At 37.3% G+C, this 23,698-nt stretch overlaps 1 protein-coding gene across 1 annotated transcript; it reads right to left on the reverse strand.

Annotated features, from left to right (window-relative positions):
• Positions 1-205: 205 nt before the first annotated feature.
• On the reverse strand, positions 206-22,493 carry LOC133077002 (AP-3 complex subunit sigma-2-like). Its single transcript, XM_061171716.1, has 5 exons — positions 22,460-22,493; positions 19,649-19,698; positions 9,474-9,607; positions 3,409-3,502; positions 206-850 (listed from the first exon to the last, which is right to left on the reverse strand). Exons 1-5 carry the CDS (start codon positions 22,491-22,493, stop codon positions 206-208), a joined length of 957 nt encoding a protein of 318 aa, XP_061027699.1.
• Positions 22,494-23,698: the final 1,205 nt, after the last annotated feature.

Below are 23,698 nucleotides of genomic sequence, written 5' to 3' on the forward strand. Positions count from 1 at the left end.
CAGTGGCCGCGTGCAGGAGAGAGGGGCAAGGCCGCACATGTGAGAAGCAAGCACAGGCTGGCAGTGGACACAGGACTCCTTCCCGCTGCAGGACAGCAGGGGCCAGGGCCCGAGGCTGGACTCCTCTAGGGCGCACATCGGGTTTTGCTGCAGGACTGGCTCTGCTTTGTTGGTTCCAAGGACTCAGTTCAGCCGTCTTCTACCCTCAGACAAACTGCGACAGGTTGGGGACCTTGATGTTGAGATCGCCAGTGTTGATAATCCGAGGCATCTCCAGCAGGCTGATGTTTTTCAAGGTGGACACGGCCCAGGCGGGCGCTGCTGAAAGGCCACCCTCAGATTTCTCCAGCCTGTTCTGAGCTTCAGTCTGAGCCACGATTTCATTCATGTTTATTTCCAACACCATCCTACCCATCACCACCTCCTGAAGAATGTAGCTCACCTTATCCATATGGAAGATCAAATCCAATTCACAAACATTTTCGAAAGACTTGTCCAGAGTCTCCACAAGATCCTGGATGAGGTCCAAGATCCCAAGTTCACTCTCTGATGAATCCCCACAAAATACAAAGTAGAGGGTAGCATAATGCTGATAAATCAGTTTGTAGTCAGACCCACCAATCAAACTTCCACCCTCCAAGAAGTTACGGATGTTGTCATCCCATTTGAGAACTAGACGGAAGATCTCTCGAATAATCTGCTGTTGAATTTCTTCTGGGAAACGCTGGTAGAAGCAGACAAGCCACGGCTTCCCGTGGTTATTGAAAACCAGGATTGCCTGAATCCTCTTTGCCTGCCACACTCCTTTCACCACCAGCTGCTTCCAGAGAGCCTCTCCTTCCACTACAACCTGGCCATACTTATATGGAACTATTTCTGGGTTTTTATTCTATTTGATTAATATGTGTGTATACATATATATGTGTGTGTATAAATTTAATTTCATTAGTCGTTATTGGGCTGTTCATTAGATGAGTTGGAGTAGTTTATATACTTTTCACGAAATTAATCTATTTCATCTAAATTGTCAAATTTATGTGTCTAGGGTTGCTCAGAGTATTCTCTTATTCTTTCGATGTATGCAAACTCTGTAGTGTGATCCATTGTTTCAAACTGATAATAGAAATTTCTCTCCTGTCTTTTTATTTGTCAATCTTGCTGGAGTTTTGTCTATTTTATTGATCTTTTCAAATAAAAGCTTATGTTTCATTGACTTTTCTATTGTGTGTCTGTTTTCAATTTTATTGATTCTTGCTCTTTTTTTTTCTCCTCGACTATGGGTTTATTTTGCTCTTTATCTTCTAAGTTCTTGAAGTGAGAGCTTAGATTATTGATTTGGGACTTTTCCTTTTTTGTCTGTAAGCATTTAGGGCTACAGATTTTCATCTAAGCGCTGCTTTAGCAGCACCCCACAATTTTTGATGTTTTGCTTTCATTTTCACTAAGTTCAATGTATTTGTTATTTGTCTCAAGACTTCTTCCTTGACCAACAGATTATTTATGTGTGCTGTTTTAGTTGCCAGGTGTTTGGGGATTCTGCTGATCTCTTCCTGTTCTTGATTTCTAGTGTTATTCCATTGTGGTTAGAGAGAACACCCCATGTGATTTCAATTCTTTTAAATTTGTCAAGATTTGTTTTATGGCACAGGAAAATATTTATTTTGGCATATGTTCCATGGATGCATGAAAATAATGTATATTCTGCTGTTGGTAGGTAGAGTGCTTTATAAATATTGATTAGATCCTTTTGGTTGATTGTCCTGTTGAGTTCTATCCTTGATGATTTTCTGTCTAGCTGTTTTGTCAGTTGTTGAGATGGGGTTTTAAAGTCTTCGGCTATAATTGTGGATTTGTCTCTCTCCTTTCAGTTCTATCAGTTTTCGCTTCACAAGTTTTGCAGCTTGGCTTTTTGGTGCATACAAATTTAGGATTCCTGTGTCTTCCTAGTGGATTGACTCTCTGTCTCCAGTGGTTTTCTTTGCCTTGAAGTCCACTTAATCTGATATTAATATAGCCACCCCTGCTTTCTTTTGATTAGTGTTTGTGTAGTATATCTCAGTTCATCCTTTCACTTTCAACCTACACATATCATTATATTTGAAGCAAGTTTCCTATAGACAGCAAATAGTTAGATCATGCTTTCTTTTTGTTTTTTAAATCTATTATGCCAACCTCTATCTTTTAATTCAATATATTCAGACTATTTACATTTTCTGTAATTAGTGATAGGTTGAGACTTAATTATGCCATTTTATTTTTTTTCTGTTTGCTCTCTCTGTTTTTCATTTGTTTCTTTTTTTTCCCTATCTTCTTGTCAGTTCCTTAAACTTTCTTAGAATTCCATTTTGATTTATCCATGTTTTTAAGTGTATCTATTTCCATAACTGTATTAGTAGTTACTTTGCATACTATACTATATTAGCATAACTTACAGTCTACTAATGTCGACATTTTATGTGTTTGAGTAGAGTATAGAAACCTTACTTCCCTTTATGTCCATTTACCCTTCCCCATGTATAACATAATTAGCTTTAATTTTTCTTCTACATAAACAGAGGACCACATTACACAGTTATAATTTTTGCTTCAAACATTAAATATAATTATAAAAATGCAAGAGAAGAAGGAAAGTCTTATATTTACTCACATTTTTGTTCATTCTCTTCTTCTTTCTTCCTTCCTGGTGTTGCAAAATTCCTTCTTTTATCATTTCCTTTCTGTTTAGAGGACTTCTTTTAGTCATTCTTTTACAGTAGGTCTACAAGCAATGAATTCTCTTAGTTTTCCTTTCAATCTGAGAATGTCTTAATTTCTTCTTCATTTCTGAAAATATTTTCTCTGGATATAGAATTCTGGGTTGACTTATTTCAGCACTTGAAAAATGCTATGCTACTTCTTTCTGGCCTCCATGGTTTCTGATAAGAAATCTGCTATCATTCAAATTGTTTGCTGTGTTCCTCTCTGACTGCCTTCAAGATTTTCTTCTTTGTCTTTAATTTTCAGAAGTTTAACTATGATGTGTCTTTAGATTTATCCTTTTTGGGGTTCACTCAGCTTCTTGAATCTGTAAGTTTATGTCTTCTGCCAAATTTGGAGAAATTTAATCCATTATTTCTTTGAATTCTCTTTCTCCTCTCCTTCTGGAACACTGATGACGTGAACGTTAGATTTTTTGTTATAGCCCACAGGTCCCCGAAGCTCTGTTCACTTTTATTTTCAGTCTATTTTCTCTCTCTCCAATTGTTCTATCAATACATACACTTTTTCTTCTGTTAGACTATTCATTGACTTTATTTTTTGGCTATTGTAGTTTTCAGTTCTAGAATTTCCACCTGATTCTTCTTTATATCTTCTGTTTCTTGCTGATAATGTCTATTTTTCATTTGTTTTGAGGGTGTTCACAATTACCTGTGGAAGCTTTTTAATGAAGGCTGCTTTAAAATCCTTGTCAGATAATTCTAACATCTGTGTTATTTCAGTGTTGACATCTAATGATGTCTTTCTTCATTCAAATTTAGATTTTCCAGGTTATTAGTATAGCAAGTGATTTTCTTTTGAAATCTGGACATTTCATATGCTGTGAGACTCTGGGTCTTATATAAGCCTTGTATTTTAGCAAGCTCCCCCTGACATAACTCCAGTTGGGGAACAACTCCACCTTGTTACTGCCAAGTGGAATTAGATACAGATTCTCCATTAGGATTCTGTTTACAACTTGAAGGGGGAGGGTCCTTGTTAATGATGGGTCCCCACTGACACTGGGAGGAGGGTTGGTCTCATATTTTCTGAGAGGTGGTTAAAGACGTGACCCTCCTCTAGGCTTTCTCTGACACCAGGTCACCACGTGTTGATGAATTCCAGGCTCCCATGTCATTTTCACCAACACCACAGGCTCCTCATTGCCACTCAGTATGGACAAAGATCCTGTTTCCCCCCTCAGCCTCTGACACAACAATGGCAGGTGGTTTGGGGTACCTTGTTACACACCAAGACTCTCCACTCCAGTTTTGACGATGGGTAAGACTTGGCCACAGCTTCTTCTGTGGTGCTTGGTTGGAGTAGAACCGTTATTATCTAAAAGTTTCTGTCTTGCTAGGTAGCCCTTTTCCTGGCCTTTTGGCTAGAGAGAGCATGCTTTTCTTGGTTTTGTTTTGTTTCTTTTTTTGTCTGTTCCCACTGGCATTGTTAGGGTGCTAGCTTCTCCAGTCCCAGTGTGGGATAGATGAGTCAGAAAGAAAAGGTCAGGGAACTCAGCATTCTTTGGGTCCTAAGCTCGTTATCCAGTCTGCCTTCTTCTCTCCACTTTTCAGAGTCTTCTTATGTTTTTCAATATATAATATCCAGGGATTTTAGATGTATTGTATTCAGTGGGAGGAATATGGAAAGTATGTTTACTCCATCTGTTGTCCTCAATGTCCTTACCTCTTCCAGCAACTGTTCTCACTAAAAGACTAATAGCCTTAATCAAGCTTATTTTCTCTGGACACATTTCTTCATCTGCTGCAATCAAACACAATTAAATTAATTCAACATTGGTAAATGGTTTTCCTCGCTTGGTTAACAAAATGAGCATTTACTTTGACTTCAGCCTTATTTCAATATTTTAAATTTTTTAAAGAAAGTTTGTTTCGATGAGATATTCCATTTTAAAATGTCCAGTTTTTCTGAAAATTGCTTTTCTGTGTGTGGGACTATTATAAAGAGTGCCTAATCTAATAATATTGATGTATATAGTATTAGTTTAGCACAGCTACAGTGTCACTGCATAATAAACACAATGCTTTGCCATCTAATTTGATAACAAATAATTCACCCGCCACTCTTTCAAAAAAGTACAACATTCAAACCCAACTTTTCTTTCCTTATTTTGACATGTTGAGTAGACACTGTTAATAAAAAAATAAATAATTAAATGCTATGTCACAATAATGAGCATGACATTCAAAATGCTGTTAAGTTATAATTGGATTGCAGTAATTTGTAGTACACCAAGTAGCAACTACAAGCAAGCCTTGTCACAACTACTCAGTGCTGTTTTTACCGTGTGAAAGCATCATAGACAGTACAACTGAATGAGAATGGCTGTGTTCCAATAAAACTTTATTTACAGATATCAGAATCCAAGACCAGAGAGAAAGAAACTAAACACGTAAGAATACACACTGGATGTGAAATTTATGCAAATGTAATCTATAAGGAAAAAATACTGTAGTGGTTTCCTCTAAGAGATGTAGAGGAAAGAGGGCTGACTACAAAGGGGCAAGAAAGAACTTTCTTGAGTTACAGAAATACTCTATATCTTGATTGGGGTGTTGGTTACATGAAGGTACACATTTATCAAAACATTAAACTGTACACTTAAATCTGTGCATTTTACAGTATGTAATTATACTTCAATAAAACATTGAAATATAATGATAAACTATATTATTAACACAAATGGAACAACTTGAATAGGCTGTATATTAAATAATAGTATTGTATCTATGTTAAGTTTCTTGAGTTTGGTAGTTGTATTGTGGTTATACAGCAGACTATACTTGCTGATAGATACATCTGAAATATTTAGGAGTATAGTATCACGATGCTTGTAAACTACCTCTTAAATAGTTTAGCCAAAATGTGTGTGTGTGTGTGTGTGTGTGTGTGTGTATAAAGAAAGAGAGAGGTTGAACAAGCAAATGTTTCAAAAAGTTAATAACTACAAGCCTCTTAGATAGCCTCATCCAACAGAGGGCACACAGCAGAGCAAGAAGAACTACAGTCCTGCAGCCTGTGGAACAAAAACCACATTCACAGAAAGATACACAAGATGAAAAGGCAGAGGGCTATGTACCAGATGAAGGAACAAGATAAAACCCCAGAAAAACAACCAAATGAAGTGGAGATAGGCAAACTTCCAGAAAAAGAATTCAGAATAATGACAGTAAAGATGATCCAGGACCTCGGGAAAAAAATGGAGGAAAAGATCAAGAACATGCAAGAAATGTTTAACAAAGACCTAGAAGAATTAAAGAACAAACAAACAGAGATGAACAATACAATAACTGAAATGAAAACTACACTAGAAGGAATCAATAGCAGAATAACTGAGGCAGAAGAACGGATAAGTGACCTGGAAGACAGAATGGTGGAATTCACTGCTGTGGAACAGAATAAAGAAAAAAGAATGAAAAGAAATGAAGACAGCCTAAGAGACCTCTGGGACAACATTAAATGCAACAACATTCACATTATAGGGGTCCCAGAAGGAGAAGAGAGAGAGAAAGGACCAGAGAAAATATTTGAAGAGATCATAGTCGAAAACTTCCCTAATATGGGAAAGGAAAGAGCCACCCAAGTCAAGGAAGTGCAGCAAGCCCCATACAGGAAAAACCCAAGGAGAAACATGCCGAGACACATAGTAATCAAATTGGCAAAAATTAAAGACAAAGAAAAATTTGAAAACAGAAAGGGAAAAACTAGAGCAAAAAATCTTAAAATTTGTATGGAGACACAAAAGACCCCGAATAGCCAAAGCAGTCTTGAGGGAAAAAAACAGAGCTGGAGGAATCAGACTCCCTAACTTCAGACTATACCACAAAGCTACAGTAATCAAGACAATATGGTACTGGCACAAAAACAGAAACATAGATCAATGGAACAAGATAGAAAGCCCAGAGATAAACCCACACACCTAGGGTCAACTAATCTGACAAAGGAGGCAAGGATATACAAAGGAGAAAAGACAGCCTCTTCAATTAGTGGTGCTGGGAAAACTGGACAGCTACATGTAAAAGCATGAAATTAGAACATTCCCTAACACCATACACAAAAATAAACTCAAAATGGATTAGAGACCTAAATGTAAGACTGGACACTATAAAACTCTTAGAGGAAAACATAGGAGGAACACTCTTTGACATAAATCACAGCAAGATCTTTTTTGATCCACCTCCTAGAGTTATGGAAATAAAAACAAAAATAAACAAATGGGACCTAATGAAACTTAAAAGCTTTTGCACAGCAAAGGAAACCATAAACAAGACGAAAGACAACCCTCAGAATGGGAGAAAATATTTGCAAATGAATCAACGGACAAAGGCTTACGGACAAAGGATTAATCTCCATAACATATAAACAGCTTATGCAGCTCAATATCAAAAAAACAAACAACCCAATCCAAAAATGGGCAGAAGGCCTAAATAGACATTTCTCCAAAGAAGACATAGAGATGGCCAAGAAGCACATGAATAGCTGCTCAACGTCACTAATTATTAGAGAAATGCAAATCAAAACTACAATGAGGTATCACCTCACACCAGTTAAAATGGGCTTCATCAGAAAATCTACAAACAACATATGCTGGAGAGGGTGTGGAGAAAAGGGAACCCTCTTGCACTGTTGGTGGGAATGTAAATTGATACAGCCACTATGGAGAACAGTATGGAGGTTCCTTAAAAAACTAAAAATAGAATTACCATATGATCCAGCAATCCCACTACTGGGCATATACCCAGAGAAAACCATAATTCAAAAAGACACATGCACCCCAATGTTCATTGCAGCACTATTTACAATACCCAGGTCATGGAAGCAACCTAAATGCCCATCGACAAACAAATGGATAAAGAAGTTGTGGTACATATAGACAATGGAATATTACTCAGCCATAAAAAGGAACGAAATTGGGTCATCTGTTGAGACGTGGATGTAACTAGAGACTGTCATACAGAGTGAAGTAAGTCAGAAAGAGAAAAACAAATATAGTATATTAACGCATATATGTGGAACCTAGAAAAATGGTACAGATGAACCGGTTTGCAGGGCAGAAATTGAGACACAGATGTAGAGAACAAATGTACGGACACCAAGGGGGGAAAGCAGCGGGGGTGGGGGGTGTGAGATGAATTGGGTGATTGGGAATGACATGTATACACTGATGTGTATAAAACTGATGACTAATAAGAACCCGCTGTATAAAAAAATAAATAAAATAAAATTGAAGAATTAAAAAAAAAAATTGGGCTCATAATCTACACACCCTCGTAACAGTTGCAAGACAGAGATCCACTGAGGCCATCCTGAAAGGATTTGCAAAGAATGACAAGGAAATTGTCTTGGAAATCTAAGAACAGGGGCCAGGTTAGGGCAGGTTCCTGTGCAAAGGGCTGGAGTTTGGATCTGGAGCCCAGGCATCTGCCAAGAACCCCACAGCAGGAGCTGGAGTCCCTGCTGCAGAGCTGCATTGACAGCATGGTTGGCTGCCCTCCATCTGTCTGTTTGCCCCGCCTTCAATTGCTCTGTCTACTTATTCTTAAGTTTTGTTCCCTCATAGTTTCAGTTTACTACTTCTTACAGCAGTTTCTCAATCTTTAATCTACCTTATTGCCTTTTAGCTGAGCTCTCACTCTTATTGCCTCGTGATTTCTGGGTTTTTAGTACAAATTTCAAACTTTGCCCTGCTGTGTTTCATCCAGCGCATACAGATAATAGGTTGCTGGCAGGTCTACTAATTGGTTACCCTGGGATCTGTTACTCTCCTGAGCCAATCAACAACAGTGGAAGGAGGAAACATGTGGTAAAGCAAGGCCCCCCTCCCTGGCTGCAAAAGGAGTGTGTGAGGCTGTTTTGCTCACAACGGGGTGTGGTCAGGGCAGGTGTGTTCACATTTCCAATATATAGAATCATGGTAACATTTTTCCATGTTGTTTAATATCCCCACATGAATAAATAACTGCATAGTCGTCTATCATATGGAAATTCTGTAATTTATATTATGAATTCCTATTACTGGACCTTTAGATTGTCTTAAGTTATTTTGATAATTCTTTTAAAATAAAATGAAATGAAGCCAGGTTTAAAACTCCCTCAAGCTGACAAAAACCCTTTAAGCCACTTATGCAAAACTAAGTGGTTCATTTCATGAACGTAAGTGAAATGTAATTTAGGTTATTTCTTGTCAGTGTCTTTGATAATCATAAAACTTAAGTCATCTTCCCCAAATGGTATAAGATAATCACTTTTAACCAACCTCCTGCAGTCTGGAAACCTCCAATGTAATAACCAATCATTGTAAAGGCTAAGCAACATCCTCCTTTTCACTTTAGAAGCTATCCTGTAATGCCATGTCTCTGAACTTTATACCAGTTTTGGGTTTGAAATCTCCCTGTTCTTGTTTCTCATTCAATAAATTATTCATATCAAGTAAAAAAAAAAAGTTAATAACTGGTGAATCTTGGTAAAGGTTCTACTCTACTCTTGGCAACTAAAGTCTTAACTAGGAAAGTAACAACAGGTGCCACAGTGAAGAAATGGAAAGGTCCGAGTGGGGGAAAGGCTGCAAAGTCAGCGTTTGGAAGATAGGACCATGTGACTTGCCAGGTATAAGAGAATCTTCAAGGCTGGGCATTTCCTCCCTCGAGTTTGAAAATTGGCATGAGATACAGTGCCAGATGAAGTACTTAATAAGTACAAAGTCCTAGACAAATTACCGTAAACCATGCAATCTAAAGAAAAGCCCAACATGCTCCATCATCTGAAACTGTACCACGTAACTATTTCCAGTGCGTTCTTCTTCCGTTGCATTGGGAGAATCCACTTCCAGTCCGACACCATGCAGCAAGCTCTGAAACAGGAATGTAAGTCTGAAAAGCAAGTAATTCAATAATGAAAAACAAGTGTGTCTTTTAAAATTATTTCAATAAATAATTATTTCACATAGTGAGTGATAGAACACTCCTAGTCTAAGGCACTGGTATTTAATTATTATTTTTTAAAAAACTAAATTTGGTCTAAATAGTAAAGCATACAGGATGATTAATTCTTACTGGAAGACCGATGGTAAATACAAGGCTCCGAACGAATACTACATGTAAAAATTCTTCAGTATCAGAATCTTACTATAAAGAACACCTATCCATGTAACTTTAATTTTATTGGTTCTTAGCCTTCCCTCACTCCTTGCCTAGCTGTGTTTCATAATAATATTGCTCTATGGTATTTTCTGTAAAACAAATGGAACTTATTTTATATCTATGCATTTAAGTTCTCAATTAGAAAATATCTATGCATTAATTTTTTATATTCTCTGGAGTTTGAAATTAGTAAGAGATTTATATTTTTATCTGTATTGTTATGAACTTTTAACTATTGTTAACATCAGTGGAATCCAGTCATCCCATAGTCCTATAATCTTATAGGTATAATTATTTTTAACTGGTTCGTAGTTTTAGTCCTGGTTATTCAGTATTAAAAGAAAACATATTACTTATTTCAAACTGGGTACATAATAGTGTATTTAGGTTGAGTGAATAAGGTAATTTGGCAAACATATGTTAACGTCTCTTCACCCCCGCCGCCCCGCAAATGTCAAGCCATCACTAAGGAATTTTTCCAGTAAGCTCAAGAATATAACTATCTACCCTGTCAATATGTTCAAGATTTTTAATTTTTAGCCTTTACACATACAATTTTGCTATGCTTGTGATTTGGATATAGGTTACATTGTCAATGTTACCATATTTAATTAGTACTTCATAGTCAAATAAATGGAAACCACTTATTCTGAGAGCAATTGATAGCATATCTCTTGGTGATAGTGGTAAGAAAAACTGGTTAAGGAAGCAGCCCTGGTCAGAAAAGTATGGATGATACATAGTGAAGAGAGCCCCAAAATGGGGCATTTGGAAGATTAGAATAGATTTGACAAAAAAGCAGAATAAGGATCTAGCCCTGGCTCAGGGAGAAGGCTTGTACAATTTTGATAATTAAAGGAGGTTTTCCAGGTATTTGCAAAATTAATACCATGAGGAATAATGAATCGTTCCTTATGGTGTTTCATAAATAACACTAGTTTTCCATTAACCTGTAAAGCTAATTATTATTATCCTAGCACACTGATGCAGATGGATTCTTTCCAGAATAATATTTTAAAACTAACATATATACTGCTTTATAATTTACCAATTACACCTATCATGTTTTATTAGCCTATTTTATGACTTTAGGCAGAGTAATCCTAGATTGCTGACTCAGCTCCACATTGAAGAGAAGACTTCAGGCTCCAATAATCATTCTATTCGATGCAAATGAAATTAAAATAGAATTCAGATTCCACGTGTCTAACACTTATTTCCATAATGTCAGTCAACATGAATCAAGTGTGTTATCCATACCTCAGCCAGGTGATCAAGGTCAACATCAACAGTGATCAGTCATGTTGTTAGTGGGCACCCTTGATAAGATATGATGAGAAGGACACTTCACCTCTGTGATCTTCCTCTTCCAAACCGAGAACCCCAATCTGAAAATGAGAAAAACGTCAGATAATCCCAGTTGATGGATATTATCCAAAGTACCTGACCAGGAATCCCCCAGATTGCTGAGGTCATCAAAAACAAGGAAAGCCTGGGAAATTGTCACAGGCAGAAGGACCCAAGGATACATAACAACTAAATATAATATGGTATCCTAGATGGGATCCTGGAACAGAAAAGGGGCATTAGGTAAAAATTAAGAAAATCTGAATAAACAATGGACTTTAGTTAATAAAAATGCATCAGTATTGGTTCATTAATTGAGACAAGTGTACCATAATAAGGTAAGATGTTAATAACAGTGGGAACAGGGAGTGGGATATATGGGACCTCTCTGTCCTAACTTCACAAGCTTTCTGTACATCTAAAAGAATTCTCAAAAGTTTAATAAAAAATAAAGGTCCTCCCCCACATCTTACTGGTAGTTATTGTCACCTTTCCTCCCCAAAATAATTCCATATATGTTTGTGTGTGTCTTGTCAAACATTATATTTAGCATATACACAATAAAATATTAGCCTTGAAACAGCATTATATCTTTTAAAATATACACTGATGATAGAGAAATTATAGGATTTAATTATCTTCCATTTTGTATTCTTCATCTGGTTTCTCATTACAGAGGTGACGAAACTAAGCTCTAAAATCTGCATTTGCAAATTACCTTAACATTCATAACCTTATTATGTAATCCAGTGGAATGAACACAACAGATATTTATACCATTCTCAAAGCGGCAAAAAGAAAGCTGAGGCTGAGAAAGAGATCAGCGTCTTGCTCAAGGCAATGTGACTGATGTGAGACAAGGCTGGGACTGGACCCGGCTGTTCTGGCTTCTAGGCTGATACCTCATTCCTATACCACTTAGTTTGCCTCTTACCCTATATTTGTAGTATTTAAAACAATCCTACTCCAATAAGCAAATAAAATATTCAACTACAGGGCAATGAAAGTTGCAGTATCTCGTTCAAGGGATTTCATCAATAGAAAAATAATTTCAAAGAGTATTCAAGTGCAAGAATGTATGACTAAGCCCAGCCACTGGAAACTGACAAAGCTATCTTTTTAGTCATGCATGCCTACAGCAACTTTTCCCTATCAACAGGCCAGAAATTGAGACAAAATGTTTTTTCAGAAATCAAAGAAGGAATAGTTAAAAGGGCCAAAGTACTTAAAAGGGCCAAAGTCATCAAATCTGGGGAGAATTTGAAACTCAACTGTGAGGTTCCGATTGGCAGCTGCCCTTTCTACTTTCCCTAGGACTGAGAGAAATAATAGAGTTGTGTCCTTTGGGCCTTTGTGTGTTTACTCTTTTTTTTTTTTTTTTATCATTGTTTTTGTCAAAAGTTATAGAGACAGAATGGTTTTCATTACAGAATATCTTAAATTGTGCCTAATGACTTCAGCTGTGAATAGATACAATAAAGACAAGCGATAATAAATAAACTATTATATTTCTGGGTGGCAAAAGTGGTTCCAGCTGCTGGTCTAATTCTATCTTTGTAGAAAACTGCTTTCAGCGAACTCATCCTAAATTGCTTGACTAGCTAGAATGATTGAGATTTCATCTGAAAGCTTACAAAATGTGGTTCATAACAATTAGGTCAAAAGTGTAACAAAATAAATGGGAAGATAGATAATCTCTTTAAAGAATTTATATTGAACTGAAGGGGAGTAGAATATTTATCAAAATTCAATTTAATATTAACTAAAATTGGAAATTCACAGGTACTTAATTTGATTGGAAAAACTCAAAGCAATTTATTTTCATTAAATATTTGTAGAATATGTGTATTATACAATGGTTAATTTATTTATTATTTTTTCTATTTACGCACGAAACCCGTCTTGTGGATTAAAATATATCAACAACATTCATATCATTAATAATCTCCTTAGATTCATGAAATCAACTTGATCCCTTCACATCAATATAACTTTGTTGAATGTCTGTGTCTTACATCATGCCCTGTAAAAAAAGAGATGAGACTTTTGCCAAATCTAGAGAATCCAAGAACTACAAGCATGAAGTTAGAATATTTTAGAGCTTCAAGGGACATAAAAGATGATATAATCCATTCACTTTATTTTACAGATGGGGAAGTTGAGTACCAGAGTGGTGAACCGGATTGCCCCATTTGATAGAGGTAATTATTAAAAAGCTGGTCCTAGTACACATGTTCCCTTAAATAACTAATCATGTTCCATTGCTGTTCCATCATGCTTCCTCTCAATAAAGGTCTCTCCGCTGAAGCCTGGTTCTACCTGCTAAAATAACAATCAGGGTTTCTCAAAGTTTGGTTTGTAGAAAAACAGCATCAGAATCAGCTCATGTTTGATGCTAATCCCTGGTCTAATCCAGTCCGCCTCATTGAGAACCTGGGTGGTATTTGGGGGGTGGGGCTATGGTTTTAAAAAGACGGTGGGGGGGGGGGGGTGTGGAGAATTCCTTGGTGGTGCAGTGGTTAAGAATCCGCCCGTCAATGCAGGGGACACAGGTTCGAGCCCTAGTCCGGGAAGATTCCACATACCGCGGAGCAACTAAACCCGTGCGCCATAACTACTGAGCCTGCACTCTAGAGCCCACGTGCCACAACTACTGAAGACCACGCGCCTAGAGCCCATGCTCCACAACAGGAGAAGCCACCGCAATGAAAAGCCCGCATACCACGACGAAGAGTAGCCCCTGCTCGCCGCAACTACAGAAAACCCGTGCGCAGCAAAGAAGACCCAACGCAGCCAAAAAAAAAAAAAAGACACCAGGGGGTCATTTGTAGAGACATGGATGGACCTACGGAGTGTCATACAGAGTGAAATCAGGAAGAGAAAAACAAATATTTTATATTAACGTGTATATGTGGAATCTAGAAAAATGGTATAGGTGATCTTATTTGCAAAGCAGAAATAGAGACACTGACACAGAGAACAAATGTATGGGTACCAAGGGGAAACGGTGGTGGCAGGGGAGGAATTGGGAGATTGGGATTGACACATATACTCTATTGATACTATGTGTAAAATAGACACCTAATGAGAACGTACTGTATAGCACAGGGAACTCTACTTAATGCACTGTGATGACCTAAATGGGAAGGAAATCCAAAAAAGAGGGAATATATGTATATGTCTAGCTGATTCATTTTGCTGTACAGTAGAAACGAACACAACATTGTAAAGCAACTATACTCCAATAAAAATTAATTTAAAAAAAAAAAAAAGACACCAGGGAAATTCTTCTGAATTCTGTTTGTGAATAATTGCACGAAATCGGTGTGTATAAAACTTGTCTGATCATAACTCACTTGGAGGGCTTATCAAAAATGCAAAATGCTACTGCATAGAACCACACATGTGCACATGCATACGCACAGAGACACACACAAGTGAATGCAGGTTTTAAAATGGTGAAAACTGAATATGATCTGTAGTCTAGTTAATGTGCCAATGTCAGTTTCCTGGTTTTAATATGGTTTTATAGCTACATAAGATGTCACTAGTAGGGGAAGCCAGGTGAAGAGTACACAAAACTATGTACATATTTCCAGGCTCTCACTAAGAGATTCTGATTTAGCAAATCAAGAGTAAACATGGGAAGTGTGTGTGTGCATGTGTGTGTGTGTGTATAAACAAGAACCTCAGTGATTCTTCGTACTGCATCAGATCTTGGTTTCACCCCCAGCATATATCAGCACTCCTATATCTCCTATGAGGATCTTTTAAAGTTCCCCAATTTTACAATGTGGAAGCTTGGTTTAAAATACTGCCTGAAATTTCAGAAACACTTAAAGATTTGCAACAAAGATTTGTAGTCTGTAACCAGGACAGACTTCAGATTCATTACATGCCAATGGATATATGGAGAAAATGTTGGGGAAGTAGCGTGTATTCTGGCTCAGGGACGATGAAGACAACACAGTATATTTTAAAACAAAGTAATTTAAATGAAAACCACACAAACAGTATGTATCTCCTCACCACTGGCAAACTTTGGGATAAAAGAACATTTATTCAGAGCCCAGATAAGACCTTTTAAAGAAAAAAGGGGGGAAAAAGTACATTTTTAATTAGGTAATGAGACAGTGAGATAATATTGAGAATTTTTATCATAAATGATGAACTGTCTAGGGCAAATACGAATCCATGAGAACAGCCCAGCACAAAATTAATAGGAAGATTAAAGAAATTGGAGCTTCTATGTGAGCTTCTCTACTCCTGTTATACTTTTCCTTCACCCCAAATCTAACCTATTATTATTTGCAAGTTCTATTCACAAAGCACAGAACATTTTGGATCTGTGGATTATTAGGCAATGATCAAAAACAAACAAAATACAGCCACGAAGACCAATCAGTCTCCACTGTGGAAAGTCAAGGGCAATCTATTTCAAATCAGCATTTTAAAATTCTACAGCTTATTGCTCCAAACTGCTGTTTAGTGAGTTGAGTAAGAGATATAATTCCCTGAGCCCATTGCTGCTGCCAAAGACAGCAGTCGCAGCAAGAGGACTGTCTTCACATCTGCCCCCCGGGAGCAGCTGTGCAGTTGCAAGGGACGAGAGCCACAGCACATGCAAGAAATCCAGAGTCCCCCAGATCTGCCCTACAATCTGTCTGGTGTACCTATGAATGGAAATTGTCATTTTCATTTGTATTAAAAATTTGGACATTCTTTCCGCTGACATTATGTTTGGGTCCAGAGCTTCCAGGGGTATAAAATGCAGGTTGTACTTTCCATAGGTGGTCCTGCACCCCTTACAAAGCATGACTTTTCGAAGCTTTTTCGTTTCCGTAATTCATCATCTCACACCAGAGAGCCACCCCCTACTGGCGCTCCTCCCACCTAGACCAACATGGAATCTATACCTCTCCTGAGACATGAAGTCATATATGATAGTTTCCTACATTCATGTATTATCTCTCCTCCTATGCTGTAAACTCCTGGAGGGAAAATTTTCATCTTTTCCTACCTCACAACACCTGGAATATGGCAGATAAACTAATGCTGATTAGTTGAATATATTTCTGCTTATTATTGGATTCTAGTACCAATATCATAACTATCACTGCTTACCAATCATAGTATGTATAGTATGATTATTTTTTTCCTACAGTATTTTTTTGGTAACTATTTTAGCTTTTCAATTGCTCCTGTTATATATGTGTACATATGCATACACATTTTTAACATGCATATATATTTACATAGTGTATATATTATATACATGTATATATAATACACAACCTCTGCTATTAAATAGGCATTCTTTTATGACCAGCTTCTAGTACACTCCCTTGCAGAAGGAGACAGTCAAAAAACATTATTTTATTAAATAGTTTATTTAAATGGTAATAACAAGAACCAAAAGGAAGATAAAAGTTTTTACCTACACAGAACTGGGTCAGGTTTGAATTTTTAGATATTTTCCCAAAAGTGAAGAAAAGGAGTGACATACCCTTTTTGTAATTAGCTCTATTTCTCCTCCTTCTCATGATATCAGTGCATTCAGGTGGAGATATTAAAAATCCTCATGTATATGAATAATAAGCCATTATTCATTTATTTTTCATTCCGACCACTTCACACCCTAAGGTATTCAGATGCTTTCCTAGATTCAAAGTAAACAAATTTTATCAATGATAAAACTTTTGTATAAAACTATATTCTTGATATTGAATTCTGTTTTCAATGCTAATAATTTCTGTCCATGAAAGTAACTATATCCTTGGTGTGATCAAATTCCTGTAATAATTTTATTACCTTTGGAAATCACGTCTGCCAGTTTCCAAAGTTAGGCTTGAGATATTTTTAAAATATCTTGTCTAAATATGAGCACTATTTCAGAATAATTTCTTAGGCTGATTTCATTAAATATAGAGTTCCTGGTAACTTGGAGAGATGATCCAACTGACAGAAGGGTAAATGGAAAATTTCGTATCCATTTCAAATTTTAAATTCTGCTATTCACCTATATTTTCATTCAATTACTCATTCATTCATATACGACTGAACTTTTATCGTGTGTACAACGTTGTGCCGTGTTTATACTATAAGATATGTAAATATTAATAAGATATACTCATTGTCCTTATGGATTTCACAGTTTAGAATAGAAAATTGATACCCACAAACACAATAGGACAATATATACACATCATGTGCTGCTACCTTGGTAACATTCTTTATCTTAGGAACTGGCAGTGTCAAGATTCGAAACCAGAGAATCTGCCTGGCTTAGATGCTTTACTGTACTGGGGATAGTAATGACTTCATTTCATTTCTGTGTCTGGGAGAATTATGGTGTCATTAAGAGAAACAGGGAACTCAGAGGGGAAAATAGTAATTTTGAAAGTAAAAAAAAAAAAAAATTTAGCTTTGAGTATACAGTATTTATTCTGAAGTATTGGCCAGATAACAAGCTAGACATGTATTGTAGGCATTTGTAGGACTAAGGAATAGAGAAAATAAAAGCTGGAGAAACAACCTTCAAAAGAGGACCGACCCAGTGATGTGATTTGCCAAGACAGCACACCATTCCAGTGTCTCCTAGAAATGTGTGCCTTTCTCCAATTGTCATTTTTTTTAAGTTTAAAAAGTATATAATTGCTATTGTGAGAATGGTTGAATTATCAATTAAGAAATGACCTCAATGAAAATAAGAATTAATCAAACACAATTATGAGTTATGCTTGCTTAGTAAAACAAACAAAAGATGGTACTTATCTAAAAAGTGCTTAGAATCCCATAGCTACATGATTACTACACAATTATAACTTTTCATTGACCATTATAATAATCAATTAAAATGAATAAAATTTGCATTCCAACTTATAGTCAATAAGTAAGAATGAAAGAATGATTGTAGAGAGCCCCAAAACTACACCAACTCCCCGATTTATAAAAGGTTATTTCTAAAATACAACCTGCCTTTCATTTTCTCATATCTATGGCTTGAGCAATGATGTTTCTTTTAGTGTACAACTCTCTTTGCTTAGTGAGTTTACACTCTCCACCCAATCCCCAGTTGATTTAATCTACTTAAGTGAATAAAATCTAGCAGCACAAAATAGACCAAATAGAGAGATTAGTAGTTGCATTCTCTACTTGAAGTATTTGATGTATAGAGACTACAATTTAGGGGTCCTCCAAGACACAACGTGGCAAAGCTTAAAAAACAGTCCTTCTCTGTAGCATTAGACAAATCACTCTCTCTGGTTTTTCTGAAGGCAATCGAAATGAGCATTAACCATTTAAATGGGAGGAAATCATTGTTTTGAAGAACAAAAAAGGAAGTTAACTTGTGCGAATGTATCTCAAACTAACTGTTGGGGATTTCAGGCTGTACTTTCTGACAGGGAAAATCTGTACTGAAAATAACTTTGTGGAAATAGTGGAAGGAATCAAAGTCTCCAATTGCTTTGAGAAGATAAGGAAATAAACGTTTTATGATGTAGATGGTAGGGAGGAAAACGCATATAATTAGGTGGTCTCAGGTGGTAAATTTGGGTAAGACCTTCCTACTAACTAACCAGGCCACCTCAAGTGGGTACATCACTTCCATCTAGTCCCAGCTTCATCATCTGGAAAGTGAGGACAATAGACTAGATGATCTTAAAGCCCTCATTGAATTCTATCCAATATTTCATTACAAATATAAATTTCCAAGGAGCATTTTATTCAGGTCTTGGAGAACTAATGAAGAGGGATTGAGTTGAGCAATTTTCCATTATATTGGATAAAGCTCAGAAAGGTTGAAGAAAATTCATTGCCTTTGATTGTTTTCCCAATAAAAAATAGAGCCTTTGCCGTTTTGAAGCTCTTTTTTCATGCAATACAATATGGAAGCCACAAAGGATCACAGCCAGTAATCTTCAGAGAGTTGAAAGTTTGGATGATGACCTAACTCTGAGGCTTTTACAGCATGTAGTATATGCAAACTATTCTACTTCTCTGAAGGTAAACCATTTTTCACAAAACACCATAGTAGAGTCACAGCTGTCTGTCAGAAAATTGCACAGGACTTGAAGACACACTTCCTTTCCATTGGGTCCCCTTTATAAATTATTTCAAACTATTAGTGGGACATCAAGCTTGCAATAGCCAATGTTTCACCAAACCTAAGAAACACATCAAAATTGTTTCCTCCTGATGCTGCTTTTCCATGTGAGGAATGGAAATTGAAGAGGAAAATTCATCAGATTCCCACTAAAGGGAGCTCTGAGTATGTTGGCGTAAACAGCACTGGCTAAAGTTGAAATCCGGTGGCTTTTAAAGAGCTCATGAAACCGATGAACCTGAGTGGAATATCCATTAGAATAAGGAGGCAAAAACAGTAACATTTCTTGGTAACTTACCATGAGCCAGGCATTGCGTTTGGAAGTTACCTCAATCTTTAAACATTTCTCTACAACAACAAAACAAAGAAAAACCCAAAAAACTAATATTAGATCCTACTCTGTAGACTTTAAAACACAAAACAAAAACCCAAGATCTGACACTTAGAGAAGTTACATAACTTGCAAAAGTCCATATCTTGGTAAACTTGCTATGAGGGACATGGATTTGAGCCTGGGGCTGTCTAGCTACAAAGCACTTCTTTGTGACACACTTATCTTACTACTATAACACAGTATAAAATATTCTTTTCCTTATCTTCTTAAAGTAATTAGAGACTTTGATTCTTTCCACTATTTCCACAAAGCTTTTTGTTTTCTTCAGTACAGATTTTCCCTAACAGAAACTAGAGCCTCACATCACCAACAGTTCAGTCTGAGATCCTTCCAGAAATGTTAAATTTTGTTGTTGTTGTTCTTAAAAACACTGATTTCATCATTTCTTCCCATTTTAATAATTAATGTTCATTTCAGTTGCCACTGGGGAATATGGAGAGAGTTGTTTGTCTAAAGCTCCCAAGTAAGGATAGTTCATTGAGAATGTGGAGGAGACAAGGGTAGGAAGACAACAGGGAAAGCTGGGATGGGGAGCGCAGGGACAGAGGGCAGAGAGGAGGAGGGCTGTGTGCTGGGCTCTGTTAAGAGAGTCTAGTGACTCACCTAGGCATGCAGCACAGAGATTAGAGTCACAGCTGGAGCCCCTGAGAACTGAAGCCTTGGCATCAGTGACTGGTGACCAGAGGATGTGACAGGTATGGTAAAGGGAAAAATGGATTCTTTAAGCTATGTGTGAATATCTTGGTGCTACCCAAGAAGGTGTTCATGTGGGAACTGAAAAAACAGAGAGGGTTAGTGGACAATCTTACAAAGAGGGAGGGTTTCAAGAGTGGTGACCCAGCTAGTAGGAGTCAGGCCATGGAATATTAGTTTTATGATCACTTTTCACCCTGATTATTCCACTGGGACAGGGAAGTCTTGAGGAAATACAGATAATTTGCAGTTTTAGAGCTGTATTTGGGGGGGATCCTTGAGATAATCACTTTTAGAGCAGAGGCCTGCCATAATGCGCCTTTCTTTCCTTTACTGCCTTATGTTCTCTAAATTAGTTGAAGTCTGCAAGTCTTCGACATGAAGTCAGTGACACAACTCAGTCATAATGCTGCGGTTGGCAAAAAGGTATCAATTCATGATTGAAATGTAGGCGTGTGACCTGCTTTAACTTGCACATTTCAAAAAGATTGGTGACTCACTGGAAACAGGGCATTGTGGCCTGGATACATGACCACCCTCCATTGGTGTTCTCTAAACCATTGGCCCCATAGGAAGGATACTTTGGCCATCTCTCCAGGGCAGTGTGAGGCACTATGCATGCCTCTGGTCCATGCTGTTCTCCCACCTGTAGATCCAGGGACAGAAGTAACCTCTCCCTTCCTCCAAGAGAATGAGGAAGGATCATTTTCTTGGAGGGCCTATTGGATGCCCAAACTGCAATGTCTCCCAGGACATGCACCTAGAATGGCCAGGAACTGCAGCCCTACCAGCTCCTTGGGTTGGTGACTCCCCCATTTCTTCCCTCTGGTCTAAGGAAGACAGAAGCTGACATTAGGCTTGGATTTCATTCTACTTATACCCCATGTGTTTGTGATCTTTATGCAAAGGCCACTCATTTAGAGAGAAAGGAACTTTCTCCTAGTTCCATTTCTAGAACTAGAAACGCAGTGGTTAATCTTCATGGCCCAAGAGATAATGCATACTAAACGACTTGCACAGTAACCCAAAGTTATTATGTTTCTATTTTGACATATTGTTTGTTCCATTATTTATTATTAATTACTATGTTTTTGCACTATTACCAATAAGTTAACCTCTTCACAGCTCCCATAACTTGCTTATTTGGTAAGTTTTATCTGCAATTTCATTTACGTCACTCCAAGATCTGCCAGAAATCTCTTGAAGCTTCAGAGATGTATGATAGCCTAAGGGTGTGTGAAGATGGGCTTCTTTATAAGGGACAAATGCCCCAGCTCTTTTGAAGGATCCTATTCATTTTGAGTGCTGCATCGGGCTCCAATAGCAGAAGAAAAAAAAAAAAGGGTTAAAGTCAATTTTTTTTCCTACTAAGCCAATTTTTCTTCATATGTTCAGCAGTGCAGCAAAAGTTAATTCATTCTAAAGCACATGGTTTTCCAGAAACATTGTCAATATTATAATGTTCCTTTGCAGCTCTGGCCCAGCCAGTTTATTAGATGAAGGGAAAATACAGATGGGCTGACAAGCAGGGCTGTACTTTGTTGTAGTGGAAAAAACTATCAAAGAGCTCCTCTGAATCATTTTCTTTATTCCAACGTATAGGCTTCTGCTAAAGTTCAGAAGTTAGTGCTTTTATTATTTTATTTTACTTTTTTTGCCCACCCACTTTCTATTAGCTGAGCTGTTTATAGATCTTTAAAACAGGAGAGAGCATTTTTTCCCCTTAAGACAGGCAAAAAGAAAACCTACCAATTACTCCTCTTATGACTTCGGTAAAATCTCTTTAAAAGAAAGAAAAAGAGTTCAATATGATTTCTTTAGAGAATGCCCTCCCACTAATATAGTTACATGCAAGGCAGAGAAAATGTCTGCTGTTTCGTACAATAGGAAATGAAAGAGCCTGATCGTTCTCAAATGATTGATGGGAAAATACTAAAAGGGCATATATTGTAGTCTATGATGTCTGCATTCAAACCAGCTCAGCCAGTATCTCCATAGGTAAAGGACAGCTTACCTACTTACTGGGTGTTGGGAACAGTGGTTGGACGGCCGTCATCTTTTTCCCCTCCAGCTTGGGGTGGGGGGCGTGGGGGGAGATACCCCACAGGAACTTTGGCAGAGGAGGGGACTCAAAATCAGCATACCCACAGAAACTTCCAGAAACTTCCAGGTGATCAGGATAATTATTCTTTAGTAACAATACCTTCAGCAATGAAGGTCCCTGTCTTTACTCTGTACAGCATTAAATAATATAACAGTGACTCCAACTTTAAATACTTTATTTACCTATTTTATTTTGTATTGCATTTTGAGCTGTAGCCAAGCCCTTTTCTAGCTGAGATCCCAGAGGAGTAGCAACTTGGTGCCCTTCCTATCTCAAAATTAGGTCAGATATCAGAGCCTTTCATGGGAAACTCCTCCTTTTCTTTCTTCTTTAAGGGCCAAGCAGACTAGAAGTCATGAGATATCCTTTTATCCCTCTATAAAAATGTTTACATTCTCCAATTTGCTATAAAAAGAAAGAAGATAAGGTAGTTGGTTTGTATAAAGTGGCTGAATATATTGGATAGAATTAAATAATTATGTAATTCTCAATAAACTATTCAATGTTGATAGATATTTATTACAGGCTGCAAGGAGTTGGATCATAGAATCCGTGTGCTTGATCCTTTCCACACACATGGCACAGCGGAAAACCATGAGTCGTTCAGTGCCTGCTGTGTTGAGTGCCACAGAGGATACAGAGGTACTTCATCCATGTGCCTTGCTTTCAGTCTGCTTATGACCTAGAATAGACAAAGAGAAAAAAGTCAAAACAGCTCTCATTAACTAGAATTAACTATGTGCTAAGCATAGTACTAAGTAATTTCAGACATTATTTTATTACGTCTCATGTTTTTGCAGGTGAGAAGATGACTTTATAATTTGCCTGAACTTGAATCCTTGCTTCAAGATTCAAAGTTGGTTCTAGTTCTGAAGAGCATTTGCTGAACAAATGAATGATATAAGGTAGAATTAAATATGTACCAGAACACACATGCAAAGGAAATGTGTTGGCCCATTATCAATATGATGTATACTTAGAATTATTTTCCCCAGATAATCTTATAGTAATGGCAATGGGTGTGTGCGGGACATCTGGAAAATCTCCCTGGGCCCCAGTTTGTACTTATAATAAGTACAAGAGAAGATGGTTGGCTGCGTGAGTGGTACAGTTCTGGGCTATGGAACAGTGATTCTCAGAGTGAATTCATCATGTAC

Source organism: Eubalaena glacialis, chromosome 17 (assembly GCF_028564815.1).
Source record: "Eubalaena glacialis isolate mEubGla1 chromosome 17, mEubGla1.1.hap2.+ XY, whole genome shotgun sequence".
In the NCBI taxonomy this organism is placed as follows: domain Eukaryota; kingdom Metazoa; phylum Chordata; class Mammalia; order Artiodactyla; family Balaenidae; genus Eubalaena; species Eubalaena glacialis.